Source organism: Bubalus kerabau, chromosome 2, assembly GCF_029407905.1.
Source record: "Bubalus kerabau isolate K-KA32 ecotype Philippines breed swamp buffalo chromosome 2, PCC_UOA_SB_1v2, whole genome shotgun sequence".
NCBI classification, from domain to species: Eukaryota; Metazoa; Chordata; class Mammalia; order Artiodactyla; family Bovidae; genus Bubalus; species Bubalus kerabau.
The window spans coordinates 31285804-31304176 of NC_073625.1; the positions used below are offsets into that span (position 1 = coordinate 31285804).

At 45.8% G+C, this 18373-nt stretch overlaps 1 protein-coding gene across 1 annotated transcript; it reads right to left on the reverse strand.

Moving 5' to 3' along the window:
* Nucleotides 1-10327: 10327 nt before the first annotated feature.
* ING2 (inhibitor of growth family member 2) lies at nt 10328-17578 on the reverse strand. Its single transcript, XM_055567444.1, has 2 exons — nt 16943-17578; nt 10328-12362 (listed from the first exon to the last, which is right to left on the reverse strand). Exons 1-2 carry the CDS (start codon nt 17118-17120, stop codon nt 11692-11694), a joined length of 849 nt encoding a protein of 282 aa, XP_055423419.1. The 5' UTR covers nt 17121-17578; the 3' UTR covers nt 10328-11691.
* Between the last annotated feature and the right edge of the window lie 795 nt (nt 17579-18373).

An 18373-nucleotide genomic window follows, 5' to 3' on the forward strand; every position in this document is an offset into this window, starting at 1 on the left:
AAGATGGAGAGAGATCACAAATGGAGAGTTAGAAAGAGAAGGCAGTTTGGGACTCTGTGGGAGAGGGAGGGGGGGGATGATTTGGGAGAATGGCTTTGAAACATGTATAATATCATATAAGAAACGAATCGCCAGTCCAGGTTCGATGCAGGATACAGGATGCTTGGAGCTGGTGCACTGGGATGACCCAGAGGGATGGTACAGGGAGGGAGGTGGGAGGGGGGTTCAGGATGGGGAGCACGTGTACACCCGTAGCGGATTCATGTTGATGTATGGCAAAACCAATACAATATTGTAATTAGCCTCCAATTAAAATAAATAAATTTAAATTAAAAAAAAAAAAGAAAGAGAAGGCAGACTCTCCTAATAAGATGTTGGTTGGGGCACTTCCCTGGTCGTCCGGTGGTTAAGACTCTTTGCTTCCAATGCAAGGGACATGAGTTTGATCCCTGGTTGAGGAACTAAGATCCCACATGCTGCCAGGCATGACCCAAAACACAGCAAGAACTTTGGTTGGAGGGCTGACTGTGGAGCTGGGAAATTGGGGGTTAATCCCTCAATCTGATGTAGACTGAAGAGCCATAAACTCACGATGAGAGCAGAGAGATAATGGAAAGGGTGCTTCAGAAAGAATCCAGTTGGTGAGATGAGAGGTTTCGTAATTACAAGATAGGAACAGGATGTAACGGTTTTCAACAGCATCAAGAGCTCTCTGAGCTATCGAAAATCTCTAGCTTCATAGAAAACAAAGGCTTACGTAGGCCAGCAGAAAGGAGAAGAAACAGGATTAAGTGATAATGTTGAATTCAACACTGCATACTCCACAAAAGACTCAAGTTTCTAGCCTAGTACCTAGTGACATAGTAGAAATAAACTATTAGTTATCATCATTGCAATATTATTTTGTATTATGTTTTCACAGAGATAGAAAGTGAGGGAATCTTGCATTTGTTGGGTACCAGCTTGATTAGAATGTAGATGAGGATCGTATTTCTTTCAATTGTCACAATTAACCCTGAGATGTAATATTAATATTCCTATATTTTAATAGTTGAAGACAGAATGGCTAAGACGTGTATAGCCAGCAAATGGTCAGAGCCTAGGTTAGGACTGAGGTCTGCCTGGCTCTGACAGCCCTGCTTTTTCTCCTGTCTCTGAATTAGGAATCAGAAGATCTTCCAGGAGCTAGAAAAGCAGATGGATAATAAAAGCCGATGAATGGTATAAACATTCCTGCAGAAAAGTTGTCAGCGAGAGGGAGAATGTTCAACAATGGAGCACAGAAGGGGCTTCTGAGAGACAGAATTGAGAATGGATTTAGCTGCTTATAGCAGAAAGACCGATGACTCTGATACACACAATCCAGTGGTTTCCTTGAAACATGCTTGGTGCTGTGACTTTACAAGGGTGAGAAGCTATTTTCCTTATGTTTTAACTCTTACCCAACGATTTCATTGTTGGTTTGCCAGATAACTAGCACGTACTCTTTGTACTATGGAGAAATTGCCCGTTTTTCCAGAATTAGTTGATACTTGTTCTACCAACATTCTCTTAAAACACCAAGCCTGCCAGCGACAGCATGCATTAGGATAGACTTGGGATTGCTGTGTTGGGAGTTTCAAAAAGTTTAAGTCCTGATCTCTGCCATCCAGAGGCATGTAGTGTGGTGGAGAAATAAAATCCCAACATATGGAAAAATTAAGAAACAAAATAGACACATAATTAAGTGCTAATTGTTTGGGAACGACCGCATATTTTAAGAAGGAGGATAATGAACTCAGCCAGATAATCGGTGCATAATTTATGACATGCTGTGCACACCATGGTTGAACTTAGCGCAGCAATAAAATAACTTTTGATACTACAAACAAGGCTTTGCCCCTTATCATGGGAGAGGAGTCAGACCTGTGGAAAAACAGACCTGTTCATCTGTTCCTAATGTGAAAGGAACCTCCTCTCTAGTGATGGTATGTAAAAAGAAATAGAAAACGTACTGTAGATTGGGAGTTTGACTGACACGTTCACCCTGCTGTATGTAAAACAGATAACCAACAAGAACCTGCTCTGTAGCACAGGGAACTCTCTGCTTAATGTTTTGTAATAAGCCAGAGTTCAGGTCTCATGGCTACCTGAGCCATGTGGTAATATAAAAGGCAGCTTCAGTTTAGATCTTCAGTATTACTGGCCCTTTGTGCATGTTTTTCCAGAAATGGATACAAGATTATTAAAAGTAGTTTCTTCTAGCATTTCTCCGATTAAAATAGGAAGGCGAAAATCCCTGTGTACCTAAGAAATCTAGGCCAGTTCTACTTATCAAGAAACTGAACAAGTTAAATTATTTTCAAGGTTGAGATAACAGGCTACAGATAATTCTTATTTAGACAGTATTGTTATTTGTTGCATCAGATTCATTTAGGAAGGCTTAAAACATGTAGACTTCCTCCACGCAATTAAGTATTACTGCCTAACAGAAAGAATGTGTAAGCTGCTACCCCTGATGAATATCTCCTAAATAATGGTATAAATGGTATCAATACTGAGGATATATAGCAAGGGCAGGGGCTTGGGTGTAACTCCCTATACAGTACAATTATCCAGAATATTTGATGGATGGTTTAGGGCAATATTCTCAACAAGTATGAAATGCCCCCTACTTCCTTGGGATATGAGTAGGTATTATAGGGGAAGCAAGTAATGAGTTTGAGTAGGTATTACAGTGGCAAGATTTCTCAGAACCTCTAATATGTACCTTTTGGAATTTCCAGGCAGTCAAGGGGTTAAGACTCCATGCTTCCAGTGCAGGGGGCATGGGTTCGATCCCTGGTGGGGGAAACTAAGATCCCATATGTTGTATGGTGCAGCCAAAACACACACACACACACACACACACACACACATTAATACGTACCTTCTGAATCTCTAAGAAAGGGAAAAAGTGTTAGTTGCTCAGCCATGTCCAACTCTTTGCAATCTCATGGACAGTAGCCTGCCAGGCTCCTCTGTCCGTGAGATTCTCCAGGCAAGAATACTGGAGTGGGCTGCCATTCCCTTCTCCAGAATCTCTAAGAAGTGGGGCATAACATGCAGGTTACCCCAGTTTTGTCGGGCAGATTAGCACTCCAGGATCCATGGAACACTTTGAGAAACTCCGGTTTGGAGCATAATCCCACCCCCAAGACAGAAAATGTTGCTTAGTTACCACAGGAATGCTCTTCCAGTTCTATGTGATATGCTTTGGCAAAATATTTTTTCAGGCTACTTAGATTATCTTTGAATTGTCTTATTAATGTCAAGAGTCAGGACAAAGTAGGTCTGAAATAGGAAAATATGTTACGGAAACAAATGACACTCAGCTTATGCCTGGGGATCATTTACAAACGATTGTGTGCAATAATACTCCCTTTTATAGCTTACCATTTGCATCCTATACCCTCAGAAGGACTGACCTCAGTGGAGCTTTACAAGTAAAACAAAGATTCAAGGATCTGGTAAAAACAAATCAAAAACCTGCAACAAATCATCTACCTTAATCCTGCATGTAAAGAAGTAAAATTCGCCTTTAGCTTCTGTTTCACAACACACTAAATTAACCAACCGCTTGTTAAGGTACCACAAACTCTCTCACACATAAAGTAGCTCTGCACAAAAGTGCTTTTCCACAATCCTAAAGGTACTCTCGGCTCAAAAGGAGCCATGCCTAGTTTCAGATCTTCAAAAGGTGTGAAAGTGACATTTTTAAAAAAGCTTTAAAATCTCAGTTCCAGATAATTAAGAATTTAATCTACTACTGGAAAGAGAAATCTACTTAAGATGAATTTTAATAAAGAGTTAAGTAGAAAGAAAAGTATTTAGATCCTTTCTTTTTAGATTCATCATTTTTTTCTTCTCTTAACCAGCCATTGGAAGCTTCTTTGTTTTTCATGGTACAATTAGAAAAATTCCACTAAATTACACCTTAAATTTAGTCAGAATTACCCTGAAGTAACACGAAACTGATGTGGGTGTAGAAAATACTCAAGGCAATATGTAGGCACCATGAATTCAGACCCAAAGCTATTACAAATTTTTTGTAGTCAAAACTGAGTAACTTTTCAATTACTATTTTGCCAGAGTTTACAATCAGTTAATCTGTGAGAATTTCAAATTGCTAGGAAATATGAATTTACAAAAGCCAAAAGGCAAACACACTCTAAAAACCCGTGAAGAAACTTTCTGCCGTTTGGAGGATGTTATGTTTCAGGAAGGCACGAAAGTACAAAACCATCTGTTTTCAAGGCTTGGGATTATCTGCTACCAAGTTACAACCTTGGTAAGTAAAACGGCAAGTTCTCCTCTCACTACCAAAACCACTGCTTCCCACTGAGGCCATCAGCCTCTATCACGCATCGAAAATCTGAGCCCCTGGGGAAAGCCAGCCAGTTGGCCCAACACCACTGTTTATATGTGGGGAGTTTCTAAGATTAGTGTCCCTGTAAAAATAAGCTAAGGGCCCTGGTCAAATAATTCAATCTTGCTGTTCAAAGCCAAGTATATAGCAAAATGCTGCTATCTGAAGACAGTCAAGAACAGGGAAGAAAAAAATCCACATGTTAAAAAAAAAAACAGAAAAAGGTCCCAAAAAAGAGGGGTGATTTGGGCCTCTGCTTTCACAGGTAATACTATAGAGCTGGAGTTTAATAACACAGCTTTGTTTTCATTATATTTTATAGTGTTTCACTCATAGAAAACGATACTAATTTTCCATTTACCGAAGTGATATGCTCCCTTTTAAAAATAAATTGACATCACAAAGTGAGTCTTTTTTTTTCTTACAAGAAAAATATAGAGTAAATAAGACGTTGAAACACAAAATTAGAATGGTTTATGGAAATGGCAAAAACATATCAGGCTCATTCTAGTGTCTGGTGCTGCTTAAAAGGTCTTGATTCTTGAAAGTCCCTTGGACTGCAAGGAGATCCAACCAGTCCTTCCTAAAGAAAATCAGTCCTGAATATTCATTGGAAGGACTGATGCTGAAGCTGAAACTCCAATCTTTTGGCCACCTGATGTGAAGAGCTGACTCATTTGAAAAGACCCTGATGCTGGGGAGGAGAAGGGGATAACAGAGGATGAGATGGTTAGATGGCATTACCGACTCGATGGACATGAGTTTGAGTAAACTCCAGGAATTGGTGATGGACAGGGAAGCCTGGTATGCTGTAGTCCATGGGGTCGCAAAGAGTCAGACACAATTGAGCAACTGAACTGAACTGAACCATATACATGGATTAAAAGCTGTTATTTTAGGACCTCCCTGGCGGGCCAGTGGTTAGGACTCGGTGAGTCCATTGCAGGGGGCGCGGGTTCCACCACTGCTTGGGGAACTAAGATCCTGTCTGTGGCATGGCCAAAACAACAAGAAATCCTGCTATATTATAAACTAGTTAGTGAACTAACCAGTTAGAGAACTTTGTGACCAAAACTCTCTCCTACGAGTAATGCTGAGGCATGGATAACAATAACCACATTTTCAAGATAACCATTTCTTCACTCATTTTACAGCTGAGCAAACTGCAAGCCAAAGACAGGTGGTCTGACGGGGATCCCAGAGGAGCCCACAGCAGGAGTCCGGTCCAGAGCCCTAGCTGCACGCTGTGGGCTCCTCAAGTGGCTCTGATCAGCAACGAATTTGCCTGCCCAGCAGGAGACCAGGGTTTGATCCCTGGGTGGGGAAGATCCCCTGGAGAAGGAAACAGCAACCCACTCCAGTCTTCTTGCCTGGGAAATCCCATGGACAGAGGAGCCTGGCGGGCTGCAGTCCATGGGGTCACAGAGTCAGACACGACTGAGCGACTAAACAGCAGCAGCAATGGAGGTTTGGTTTCTCTAACTGATGTCAAGTTTAGGCAACCTAGCAATTTCGAGATAACTTGTAGTTTACTTAAAATAGATTTTGAGTGATATCAAACCCTAAGGACTTGATTTAAGGGCTGAAGGGTTGTGGAGTTTATTAATACCAATTGCTCCTCTTATTTCAGGTGGGAGAGAGGAAGACAGATTTCTCAGAGGAAGCCACCTGTGGGTATGTAAAAGGATGGGGGAGCTGCCATTTCCCCAGGTGCCTACTGTGCAGAGGGATTCCCTCATAACTAAGTAGGTAAAGAATCTGCCTTCAATGCAGGAGACCTGGGTTCAATCCCTGGGGCGGGAAGATCCTCTGGTGAAGGAAATTGCAACCCACTCCAGTATCCTCGCCGGGAGAATCCCATGGGCAGAGGAGCCTGGTGGGCTACAGTCCATGGGGTCGCAAGAGTCAGACACGACTTAGCGACTAAACCACCCACTGTGCAGAGATTTTGAAATTTTCAGTTCTCCTGTCCACCTCTTTTTTCACACCCGCATCCAGGCAACAAAATGAGTTCATCTGAAGGTTACGACCAGAGACTCCAGTTGCCCTTGTGCTCCAACCGGCACTCCGGGCCCAATCACCTGCCCTGTCTCCCCAGTGAGAGCTGACACACACCTCCCACCAATGTCTGCAGACTTCCAACACCTTTCCCGTCTCAGCTCTTTACGGGCAACACGGAAGCTGTGAGAACAATCCCATTTTCCCAGGACTAAATCTAGCAAGCTCTCTGCGCTAACGCCCATTCACTCCAGAACTTAAGCACCTCTAGCTTTACAGACTTATCATTCCAGTCACTGCTTTAGCCTCAGTACTGAAAATGCTTTAGCCTCAGTACAGACCCCATGGACTGTAGCCCACCAGGCTCCTCCATCCATGGAATTCTCCAGGCAAGAGTACTGGAGTGGTTTGCCATTTCCCTCTCCAGGAGACGTTCCCTACCCAGGGATCGAACCCAGGTCTCCCACATTGTAGACAGACGCTTTACCATCTGAGCCACCAGGGAAATCCTTAGTACTGAAAATAGTGCCTTGTAAATACAGTACAGGTACAACAGGTATGCAGTCAGTAAAGAATCTGCCTGTGATGCAGGAGACCCAGGTTCGATGCCTGGGTCAGGAAGATCCCTTGGAGGAGCGAATGGCTACCCACTCTAGTATTTTTGTCTGGAGAATCCCAAGGACAGAGGAGCCAGGCGGGCTACAGTCCAGGGGTCGCAGAGAGTCAGATACGACTTAGTGACTAAACCATCACCACCTTAATGGGTATGCAATAGATATTTGAATTAATGAGTAAAAATACCACCCTCCCTTCTGACGCCTGAAGCTGGCACTTTCCCTGGGCCTGAGGCTAAGCCCTCACAGTCTTAGCTCTCGCTCCTTCCTGCCTGCCCACTCGGACTCCACACCTGCAGTAACCCGCTGCTCTCCAGAGGTCTCATCTGTCCCCTTCTAATGCAGTATTCCATATGGCACGTAATCATGTGGCTGTCTCCTTCAGTTAGAACCCTCCCTGAGCTGCCCAGCCCCTCATCCCACTGCTATGCCCTTGATGTGAGAACTGGAGTTGCCAGCTCTGCGGCAATCTTCTGCTCCGGACTTCCCTGGTAAAGTCCAGTGGTTAGGACTCCGCGCTTCTAATGCCAGGGGTGTGGGTTTGATCCCTGGGCTAGGACATTTCACCTGCCCTGGAGCTTGGCTCCCCCAAGAAGTAATGGAGCTGGCCCAATTTATCCCAGCCAAGCCTTCACCCCAAACCCTGCAGCCTGTTAAACTTAACAGTCTCCCCCACCTAACCATGAGTTCTCAGTCCTCAACTAACTTGACCAACACTTGAAAGATCACTCCTTTCCTGAAACACTTTCCTCACTTTTGTTTCTGGTGTCGTTATGTTTCCGGTTTCTCTCACCCAGAACTTGGAGTCTCCTTTGGCTGGCCCCTTTCAAACACTGTGGTAGCGTCAGGCAGGTCCACGCCTCCCTTTTCTGGATGTACATGGTCGCTGCTCAAAATGTGGGCTCCTGAACTAGCGGTGTCACCTAGGAGTTTGTAGGCATCTAGAAATGTAGGATCTCAGGCCCCACGCCAGGCCTGCTGAGTCAGGATCTGCATTTGCAGAAAATTAGATGACTCACAAGCTTGTTAAAATTTGAGCAGCACTGATGTATTTACATGAGTGATTTCAGTCACATGACTTTAAACTCCCTTCCTAGGCAAACTCCCCAGTGTTTAATTTCCCGTATCTTCCCCTAGTGTCAGACCCCCAACTCCATGATGGAATCCCACTAGAATTCTATCAGGCACCTCGAACGTAAGTGCAAAACATAAATCTAGATCTCTCAAGCCCAAAACTCGAGTCATGCTTCTGGGCCAAAGTGCTCCGAACACCTGTACCTTTAAACACAGAGTCCTACCACCCACCACCACCTTCACTGTTCCCACCCTAGTCTAAGCCAGTAAAATTTTTGGCAGAAGGACCTATCTCCTGTATCTCCCTATCTTCACCAAGGCTCCCTATGATAAATTTGCACACATTTTCTACCATGGTTACCAGGAAGGCCCTCCCCCATTGGGTCAAATGCTCTAATCAAACTGACATGCCTGTTCCATTTCTCCCTCCTCTAAAATTCTTTGCCTGCCTCACTTCCTTATTTCTGGTCTCAGCTTAACGATCACTTCCTTAGAGACTGTCTTTAACTACATAACTATAAGACTCACCTCCCTTTCTACTCATTTTCCATCTCCTTACTGTCCTTTCCTCTTGGGATCTAACACCAGTGCGTGGGTGCTCAAGTCACTAAGTCCTGTCCGGCTCTTTGCAACCCCATGGACTGTAGCCTGCTGGGTTCATTTGTCCATGGGATCTCCCAAGCAACATCTCCCAGGAGTGGGTTGCCATTTCCTTCTCCAGGGGATCCTCCCGACCCACGGATCAAACGTCTCCTCAAACAGCAGGTGGTTTCTTTTCCTCTGAGCCAGGGAAGCCCACTTTATTCCCAGTACCTGGAACTATCTATACTCTCTCTCTCATATATATACATATATGATATATATGTATATATCATATATATATATCCCTTCGCCCCTAGACTGTCTGGTCCATGAATAGGAACTATTTCTTCTTTTTTTTTTTAACAATCACTATTGAGAAAACAAGAAGCACCCAAATACTGATTCCTCAAGTATTGTTGGTGGAACTTTAGGGGTCCAGGGTCAAAACTCCCAGGTATGTATCCACACTTACCTGTGCTTCAGGCACACAAACCTAGATGCAGAGAATCCACTAGCGGTTTTCAATCGGCTCAGAGTTTCATAGCATGGCCGAGGCTCTACTTTTCTGTCCATTAGGGGTCTTAAAAATTCTAATATTAAAACTACATTTAATAACAGATGAGTTAAATCACAACTGCTGAGGGTGGGCCCCAAGTACCAGTATTTTGTGAAGCTCCTGAGGTTAATTCCAATGTGAGACAAGTTGGCGAACCACTGGTACATAGTATGAGTTGGTAAGCATGCACTCAAATAGTATATGAAATCTGCTAATTAAAAAAAGTAATGCCAGTCATAATGTTATACAAACTTAAGGCTTCTATTTCCTGTGTGGTACAGAAAACAAAAAAGAAATTCATAAAAATAAGTGTTTCAAACATTTGGTCTGAAAGAGAACACACCTTTCAGGACTTTCCGTTGCTTTTCCTGTCAAGCTTAATCCAAATTTGGGGACTTCTATTTGTAAGTTCTTTTCCCCCAAATGCTGAGGCAAATTGATGCACAGAAGTGTTGACCTCTATGAGTCACACCTGCCAGTTTTGGGGGGCTTTGCACATACTGCTATTTTCAACAGTGGCAGGTAGGCAGCTCTATCCGGGTCACAAGGACATAATCACTAAGACAAAATGCTGTATCTCAGAAGAGAAAAGGATTTCTCCACAGTTCAATATTTCTTGCTCAACATAATCAACTGTAGTCATCAATCAAAATATCCTTAGGACAGAAGCTAATCAAATACTGTGTGTTTACCCGCCTCTAAGCTCACCTTTGAACTGTCCTCATACCTCAGAATGAAGGACAAAATTAGTGAAAAACAAGTCCTGTGATTATTTAAATCCCTGAGTGTTAGTTGCTCAATCGTGTCTGACTCTTTGTGACCCCATGGCCTGTAGCCCACCAGGCTCCTCTGTGAACGGGATTTCCCTGGGATTTTCAAGGCAAGAATACTGGAGTGGGTTGCCATTTCCTCCTCCAGGGGATCTTCCTGACTCAAGGATCAAACCCGAGTCTCCTATATTGCAGGCGGATTCTTTACCTTCTGAGCCACCAGGGAAGCCCATTACTACAATAGAAAATACTCTACAGATTTCAAAAGAACCATAGAGATACTTAAGTCAACTGCATACTACAGATGAGCAGCCTGACACCCAGATGAGCTGAAACGTTATGCCTAAAAGTCACACACGAGAACTAGAAGAGAAAAACACTTTTTTCTTTTTTTTTTTCTTTTTTCCAAACAAGCAAACAGGATTTTTCACATGTTAATCAAAAAGAATCCAGATCATCAGATTAGGAAGAAATGAGGACTAAAAAGTATGTTACATATAGATTTAAGGACTAGTCAATCCACTGCCCCCACCCCTGAAAAACCAAAAATTCTCCAAATATATGGATATGTATCCATCAAGATGCTTACCCTTAAAATATTAATCTTGGAAAATTCAATTTACAAATACATTATTAATTGCATTGTTATAATGAAATTAGTTCATTAAACATGAAGACACCAAACAGCACCAATTCCAGAAAGTTAAGAAAGTAAATACGCTACTACTTAAAATAATATATAATTTCTGATTGGGACAGAAACAAACTACAGCCACTAGCAAAACTACTTAAACTACTGTTTGACATAAAGGCAATATTTAAAGACTAGTATACACCTTTTTCCTGCTGATAGGCCTGTGACCAGGCATCCCAGCCATGGGTCAACATGAAAAATAGTTAACAAAGATGCTTCTTTAAAATTGCTCAAGCGCCTTGAACCATGATACTGCATAACCCAAATTTTGCCAATACAAGCCCATGGCAGCATTTTTGGTATTCTAATTGCTCCTACCAGCCTCAATTAAAACAAAACAACTCCCTTATGAAGCACTAGACTGAATGTAGTTGTGAAGCAGCAGCAAGATATTTATAAATGGGCTACTGACAGTGTATCAAAACGCTACTATGGAAAATACAGCAGCAAATACTCTGATAAGAGCACATTATTCCACATGGAATCCCAAATTCTTATCTCTAGTTCCTTAAATTCTTGGAAGACTAGAGATCAACAAGTGTATGTGTAAATGGGGCCAGGGAGAAAGAAGCTCTGAATGGTATAGTGTTCATATTTTAAATTATCCAAGATAACCTGAAGGCTTACAGAGAACTCTCAACTGTATTTAAACTTTTTTAAGCACACAGAACTAAAATGCTAGCAAAACTTTGGTGTTTCCCCCCAAATTAGCATTGCAGTTTCAGTGAAGATGAAATAGGCATGGTGTGTGAAGTTTTTATCATGTTCAAGCCACCCTTTTCTAGTCCCTGCTCCTTTCATCAGGCGATCTGAAGACTACCTGGTTTAAAATATTTGGTAATTCAGTGCAGAAAATTAAGGTCACAGACAAAGTACAACAACTTTTAATACACCATTAATACTAATGATTAAAAATTATTGCATAGTCTTATGCATTTACCCTAAAACATTTTCTGAAAGTAAATTCTGAAAGCATTATATAAAAGACAACCCTTTAAAATGTGGATGGCCTTTAACTACCTCGATCTTCTTTCCTTTTTTGTCTTTTCAGTACTTTTGTCCATTGTTTTCTCATTATCTCCCCTGCACTTTGGGCAATACCATTTCCCCTTTGGTTTATAGGTAAGTGAAACACACGAAAAGTGAAACCATTCGATTGGACACTGTTCATTGTCACATCCGATCATTTCCCCGTAAGACACTTGGTTACATAAACAGTATGTAGGTTCGTTGGGATCTATTGCAAACTCAACGGGGGAAGCTTCTCTTTCCTGCTTGGCCTTGGAGCGTTTCTTTTTCTTGGCGGACTTGGATTTCTTTTCTTTGGGGGGCTGATCGTCACAGTCCTCGATCCCATTCGTCATGTGGCACAGGTCCCGGCTTTCACTGGTCCGCTGCCGGCGGGGCCTTCTGGAAGACCGTTCTGGTTGGCTGGAGTCCATCTTCGCTTTATCTGCAGCTCGCTCACTTTCGGCCGGATCTTGAAAACACTGGGAGTGGAGCTCCATTTGCCTTGCCCGGTTTTCCACCAATTCGAGCATCTGTGTGACAATTTGAATTTTTTCATCTCCCAGTTCTTGACTATTGATTAATGCCCTCTGGAGATGCTGCTGGAGGCGTTTTTTCTGGTTTGAATCATCTTCTTTCTTATATTTTTCATAGACATCATCAATTTCCTTTAATGTTTCTAAAAAAAGAAAAGAAAAAAATCAGAAAAAAAAAAATGCACATTGGCACATATAACATTTTTGAAGTTAGTTATTCTTCCCAGAACCGGTACAGTAAGAAAGAACTCAAAAAAAAAAAAAAAAGAACTCAACCATAAAACCACATTCCTGCATAGTATGAATACATTAAAAACATTTTATTGTCCTTACCAAGACCACACATTATCCAACATGAAAGTACTTTTAGAAATAAGCTAATAAAAAGAATGAGCCCTCGCTAATATTCATTAATCTACATTAGAAAGGACAAAAGATGTGTGGCTAATTAAAAATAAGTCTTTCACCGGGACTAGGCTAGACAGTTCAATCCGTGACTTGCTACATGGCCCCAGAGGCACTCTCCACCTCGACTTTCATATCATCCCCTGGAGATTAAGCAAAGCAGACACAAATAACTCTTAGCTTTCCATGATATTAGCTTGAATGGCTCTTTTATTGCATCACATGGGAGACTCTGAAAATCAAACTATTTCCAGAACAGGTTTAGGTTCAGGTTCTGGCATCAACTGACTAAGCTATTAACAAAATTATAGTTAAGTCAGCAATGGGTCACTGTGCTTTTGTAGATAACTCAGCATTTGGTCCTCAGTTTTTTGATCTGCTGATTTAGGTACTTTAGAAAATGTGGGATACACTTAAATCAACTAAAAATGGCTGAGTCATTAGAAGACATACAAAAATCTGAAAATATAGTTCCAGATGTCACCAAATTTACATAAATGTCTTATTCAAATCTGTCTTCTTTCTTGTTCTTATGAGATACAATGCTATCTGAAAGAGTTCTTAGAAACGGCGCAGAAACAAAAATTAACTTGGAATTTATCACACCACATGCCATATCACTGTTTGATCTTCTAATGTCATTATTCTAACGACAAGAACAAAAATGTTAGATGAGTAACATACATTGGGGGGTGTCTCCAAGTAAGGTAACATAGAGCATGTATTCAACACAACTTATGAAATAGAACCTCCTTGGAAACTGTAGGTACTCACACAAAGGACAACTATTTACTGGACAATGTGCCCCCACATGTCTGAGGGTACTCACACCCGCACAGCGTATTTTTAAATAATGTTCACATCTTGCTCATTTTCCCAGCTAGATATGTACGTGGATTTCTTTAGAACTCAACTTTCTTCCAGGAAAAATAAGTTATATATTTTCCCCTCAGACACACAAAAATTGAAGTTTAAAAAATAAAGGCAAGCCTTATCCAATAATCAGGAATTAGAAGCTAATTATAGCAACACAGATACTATATATGAGGTAAAAATTCACCTTTGCAAGACACCTTAATTACACAGTGACAGAAGAAAGGCCACTAACACTCACTGAGTCCCTTCCATGCAACTTTCTCATGATCACAATCCTGTGAGCAAGCCACCACTTCTGCATGTGAAGACACTGAAACTCAACAGGTAACCACCCTAGACTTTGAACTGCACCATACCTGTCAATTTGGCTCTGCCCTTTAAGCACATTCTACACACCTGCATGGAAGGCACTGGATATTAAATTCGAAATTTTAGCTCAAAGGTGTAAATAACCTTTGATTATGAAGGAAATTATGAACAAGAATACCGGAACAAAAATTGAGGTTCTCTAATAACAATACCCCATAATAAATTGGGCTTCCCTGATAGTTCAGATGGTAAAGATTCTGCCTGCAATGCAGGAGACCTGGGTTCGAGACCTGGGTTCAATCCCTGGGTCAGGAAGATCCCCTGGAGAAGGAAATGGCAACCCATTCCAGTTTTCTTGCCTGGAGAATTCCATGGACAGAGGAAACTGACAGGATACAGTCCTTGACATCGCAAAGGGTCAGACATGACTGAGCGACTAACACACACATAATAAAGACTTCATTCAATTATGCAATTGTTTTCTTCATTCCTCTATCTTTAAAAGTTTTTAAGTCTACTTTTAGGGTTCTTCAGTAATTTCTGAAAATGTATAAAATAGGAAATAAACATATCACTATTACTGTAAATATGAAATAAAAAAGCAGAAAATACTTAAGAACTACCAAAGAAATTAAAGACATGAAAAACCAAAAACACACAAGTATACAAAGCTAATAGAAAACTGAAAGGTTGAGCTTAGGAAGCATGTGCGTAGAGTAAAAACTAGATCACTGTTTTTGTATTACTTTTGAAACGAACCTCATGCGAGGAGTTGACTCATTGGAAAAGACTGATGCTGGGGAGGGATTAGGGGCAGGAGGAGAAGGGGACGACAGAGGATGAGATGGCTGGATGGCATCGACGGGAAGTGAGTCTGAGTGAACTCCGGGAGTTGGTGATGGACAGGGAGGTCTGGCCTGCTGCGATTCATGGGGTCGCAAAGAGTCGGCACGACTGAGCGACTGATCTGATCTGATCGTCTTAAGGGAGCTACAACTTTTTATAATCTCTCAGTCTTTCAAGGCCCAATACTGTTTCTCACGTTGTCAAATCTACTTCTGTCAATTCTAGATGGTCAAGACTGCATATTTCCTGTAACAAATGATCGCTCGCCAATTCAAATTAAAGTATCTTAACTTCTGTGAACTCAAACAGGTCTTTAAAGAAATGTAAAAGCATCCAAGTTTTACAAACTTCAGAGTTATCATTTGAAAAACTAAAAAGGTTCCACATACAACTCTTAAGCACACATGTAATATTTTTAGGTTACAATTCAGGTATGTGTTCCATTTCTATAGAAAACACCTTTTGGAGAGCATTAAAAAAAAAAGATTTAAATACTTTAGAAACGACCATGTGCACCTGAAGAAGCCCCGCTGTGGAGTCAAACATTCCCCGCTTAATTGGACAAGTTACTCAAACTCCTTGTAAATTTAAATTTGTCTGAAAAATGAATGTTTACTTCATTGAGCTGTGAAGATTAAATGGGATAATGTTCTGAACGCAGTGCAGCAACTGACAACCAGTAAGTAATCTGTATTAATCACTCCCCCCACCCCAAAAGAGACCAGTCCTATCAATATGGATTCAAAAGGCAGAAATAAACTGCCTTTAAACTGTTTTTTAATAGGTTAAAAAACAAGACACAGAGACAACTAAATATTCTATCAGGCTGCAGGCCCTAAAATACCACCCCAGAAATGCGTTAAGACACTAAATTGTAGGATTAGCGACGGGTCGAAAAACTGAGAATGGGTCCAAGAAGTTATCTTTTTAAAGTTCAGAGAGCTGGTTCCACATCAGGTCCAAGGTCTGTTGCTTGATTCGGGATTATTAACCGCAAACGGCTCCCCATTTAAGTTAACTCCTCCCCTTGCAGTTGTAGGCGAAAGGGTCACCAATGATAAATAACAAATAACACGCTCTGTAAGAAAGGTCGATTCCCTGTCCTAGCTGTCTGGGTCTGACCACAAAGGGCGGCTTTTGCCACAGCATTTAAACTCGGCGTAGGAGGGACCCAGGAGTTGAGGGACGCCAGGCGGTTGCCCAGTCAACCAGCTCACACCCTTCGGGGACCCGGAAGTGACGCAGGGCCCGGAACCTACGCGGTGCCGGGATCGGCGACGGTCCCGGAGGCTGACTGTTTCTGTCGTGATTTGAGTGATTGTGGGGTGGGGGGTGGGGGTCGAAAATTCACAGACAAACGTGTCCCGAATCCCAACGCTGACTGCGCCGAGGGCGAGCTAACGTCCTGCACAGCCGCCCGAGCCTGCCCGCGACGAGCCATTTTCCGGACGGGCGGGAGCGCGCGTGCCCGCGCCCCGCCCACATCTACGTCACCTTGCAAGCCCCGCCCCCAGGCGGGGGGTAGGGGTCCTCCTCGCCCCACACACAGAGACACACACATACACACACCCCTCGGCTCCCCCGTGGGGCGCCCCCTAGCCTTTCAACCATTCGGCTGTAGCAGCCGGGAAAGGCTGCGGCCCGGAACTTTCCCTGGGGCGGGAGACGGGGGAAGACTCGATTCCCGAGCCCGGAGCTCCGGACCGCCGGGGGAGGGACCTCCCCGGAGGCCGCCTTCGCAGTCCGCCCTCGCCCCCTCCCCCCCAGCACGTTCCAGTGCATCTGCGCTCAGGGGGTGGGGGCCTGAGGCGGGCTGGGCTGAAGGAAGCCCGGCCCTGTGGGCCCGCGGGAGTCCGGCCGCGGCCGGCCGCTCACTCCCCACGGCACCCCTCCCTCCACCGCCCGGCTGCACGCTCCCCGGGCCGGGGCGCCGAGGGGTCTGCGGCACCCGGCGGGCGAACACCCGGAACAAATGAGCTTGCTGCTTAAAAATGGCTGATTTCGTCTTCACAGCGGCTACAGCCGCTGGGTCTGCAGCGGGGGCTGACGAGCGGCCACCGCTCCCTTCCACCCTCAAGACCCCCCCACACAAGAAGTCCGCAGCGGGGGAAGGGGGAGGGCCGCGAACCCCACCTGCGGGGGCCCGCTGCCCCGGGTCCCACATGCCAGACCCCCACACACACTGTGTACACTCGGGGTGAGCTGGAAAAGTGGCACTTTCCCTGGGGCAGGCTCCGAGCGACCGTGCCCGGGCCCCGAGTCGGGGTGGAGGACCCGCGGCCCCTACCTTGATATTTGTTGTCCAGCTCCCGCAGCACGGACACGTTCCTCTGCATGTCGTGGGGCAGCGACTCCACACACTCGAGGTAGTCCTGCACGTAGCAGGTGAGGAGCCGGCTCCGCTCGCCGGTCAGGAGCGCGGCCGACGAGTAGAGTTGCTGCTGCTGCTGCTGCTGCCCTAACATCCTGCCGCTGCTGCCGCCGCCGCCGCCACCGCCGCCGCCGCCTCCGCATCCAGCAGCCACACATGCAACAGCCACGGCCGCCGCGGCTCCTCGGCTCGGCAGCCCGGCGCCGCGGGGACACCGGCCGCCGCTCGGGAGGGCACTGCTGAGTCCCCCGATCTCCGCTCCCTCCCCCCCGAAAGAAGCCCTCACTCCCCGCCCCCGCCGTAACAAGCCCAGGGGCGGGGCGAGATCGCGGCTCCCTCCTTCCCCCCTCCCTTCCCAGGACTAGAGCAGCGGGGACCCTCCCACTCCCGATCTCCCTTAGCGGAGCTGGCGCCGGGGTCCCGAGCGTTGACACTTCCGGTCCCCCCGGGAGGCCCCAGATGCTACCAGTGCCGCCCCGTAACTCGGATCCCTATGACAAGCCTCTCGCTGCCCGCTTTTCCCCCAATCACCCTCCCGCGCCTGCCGAAGAGTGTCTCTCGCTGGGCTGCCCCCGCCCCTCCGGCTGCGGCCGCCTCTGCGCCTGCGCAGGGCTCCCTCCAGAGGAGGCCCGGGGGCCCGCCCCTACCGCCCTACCGCAGGGTTCGCATTCTCCCGCCTTCCCTCCGCCACCCGGGCGATTGGTCTGTCAACTCTCGGCCCGGGCGGGGGGAGGGTGCGGAGGGCGGCCAAACGGCAGGCTGCGCCCCGCCTCCTCTTAAAGGGGCAGCACGGCCCGGCCCGCCTCTCTCCGCTCAGTGTCTGAATGGGACAGTAGCGCGAGGGCGGGCGACTGCTTTCCTTCCGCCCTTCCCTCAGGGAGGGGGAAGCTGGGTCCCGCTCCCTCGGCCCGGTGTTACCGACTTTCCGCCCCGCCCCCGCCCCCATCTGGTGGGGCCTATCGCGGCTCCTGGAGAGCCTCAGAAAGCGGCAGCGGGCGGCCGCTTCCCGCCGCGACCCTGAGGGCGGCTAGCGGGGACGACGCGGCGGGCGCGGCTCTCGGGCATGCGCGGCGGCGGCGGCGGCGGCGGCGGTGTGTCCGCGGGGCCGGCGCAGCGCTCCGGCCCCGTCCTCCTCCCGCCGCGGCCTTCAGGCTCCTGGCGCACCGGGGGCCGATCGCGGAGGTGGGCGGTGGCGCCCCCGCGGCCCCCCTGCGTCTCTTTCTGCCTTAGGCCGCCCGCCTTTGGGATCTTCCCTCTCGGCTTCGTCCGGCGCCCGCCCTTGCGGGGGGTCTCCCGCCGCCCCAGGACCTGCAGGTTTGGTCCGCCCTCCAACTTTTGAAGACTCGC

What these genes read in the sequence shown, in the direction of transcription:
- ING2 (XM_055567444.1), bottom strand. Translation starts at nt 17,120, where the DNA reads ATGTTAGGGCAGCAGCAGCAGCAGCAGCAACTCTACTCGTCGGCCGCG. An exon ending in GCTGGACAACAAATATCAAG is followed by an intron (nt 12,363 to 16,942) that starts GTAGGGGCCGCG and finishes TTCTTTTTTTAG; the next exon opens with AAACATTAAAGGAAATTGAT.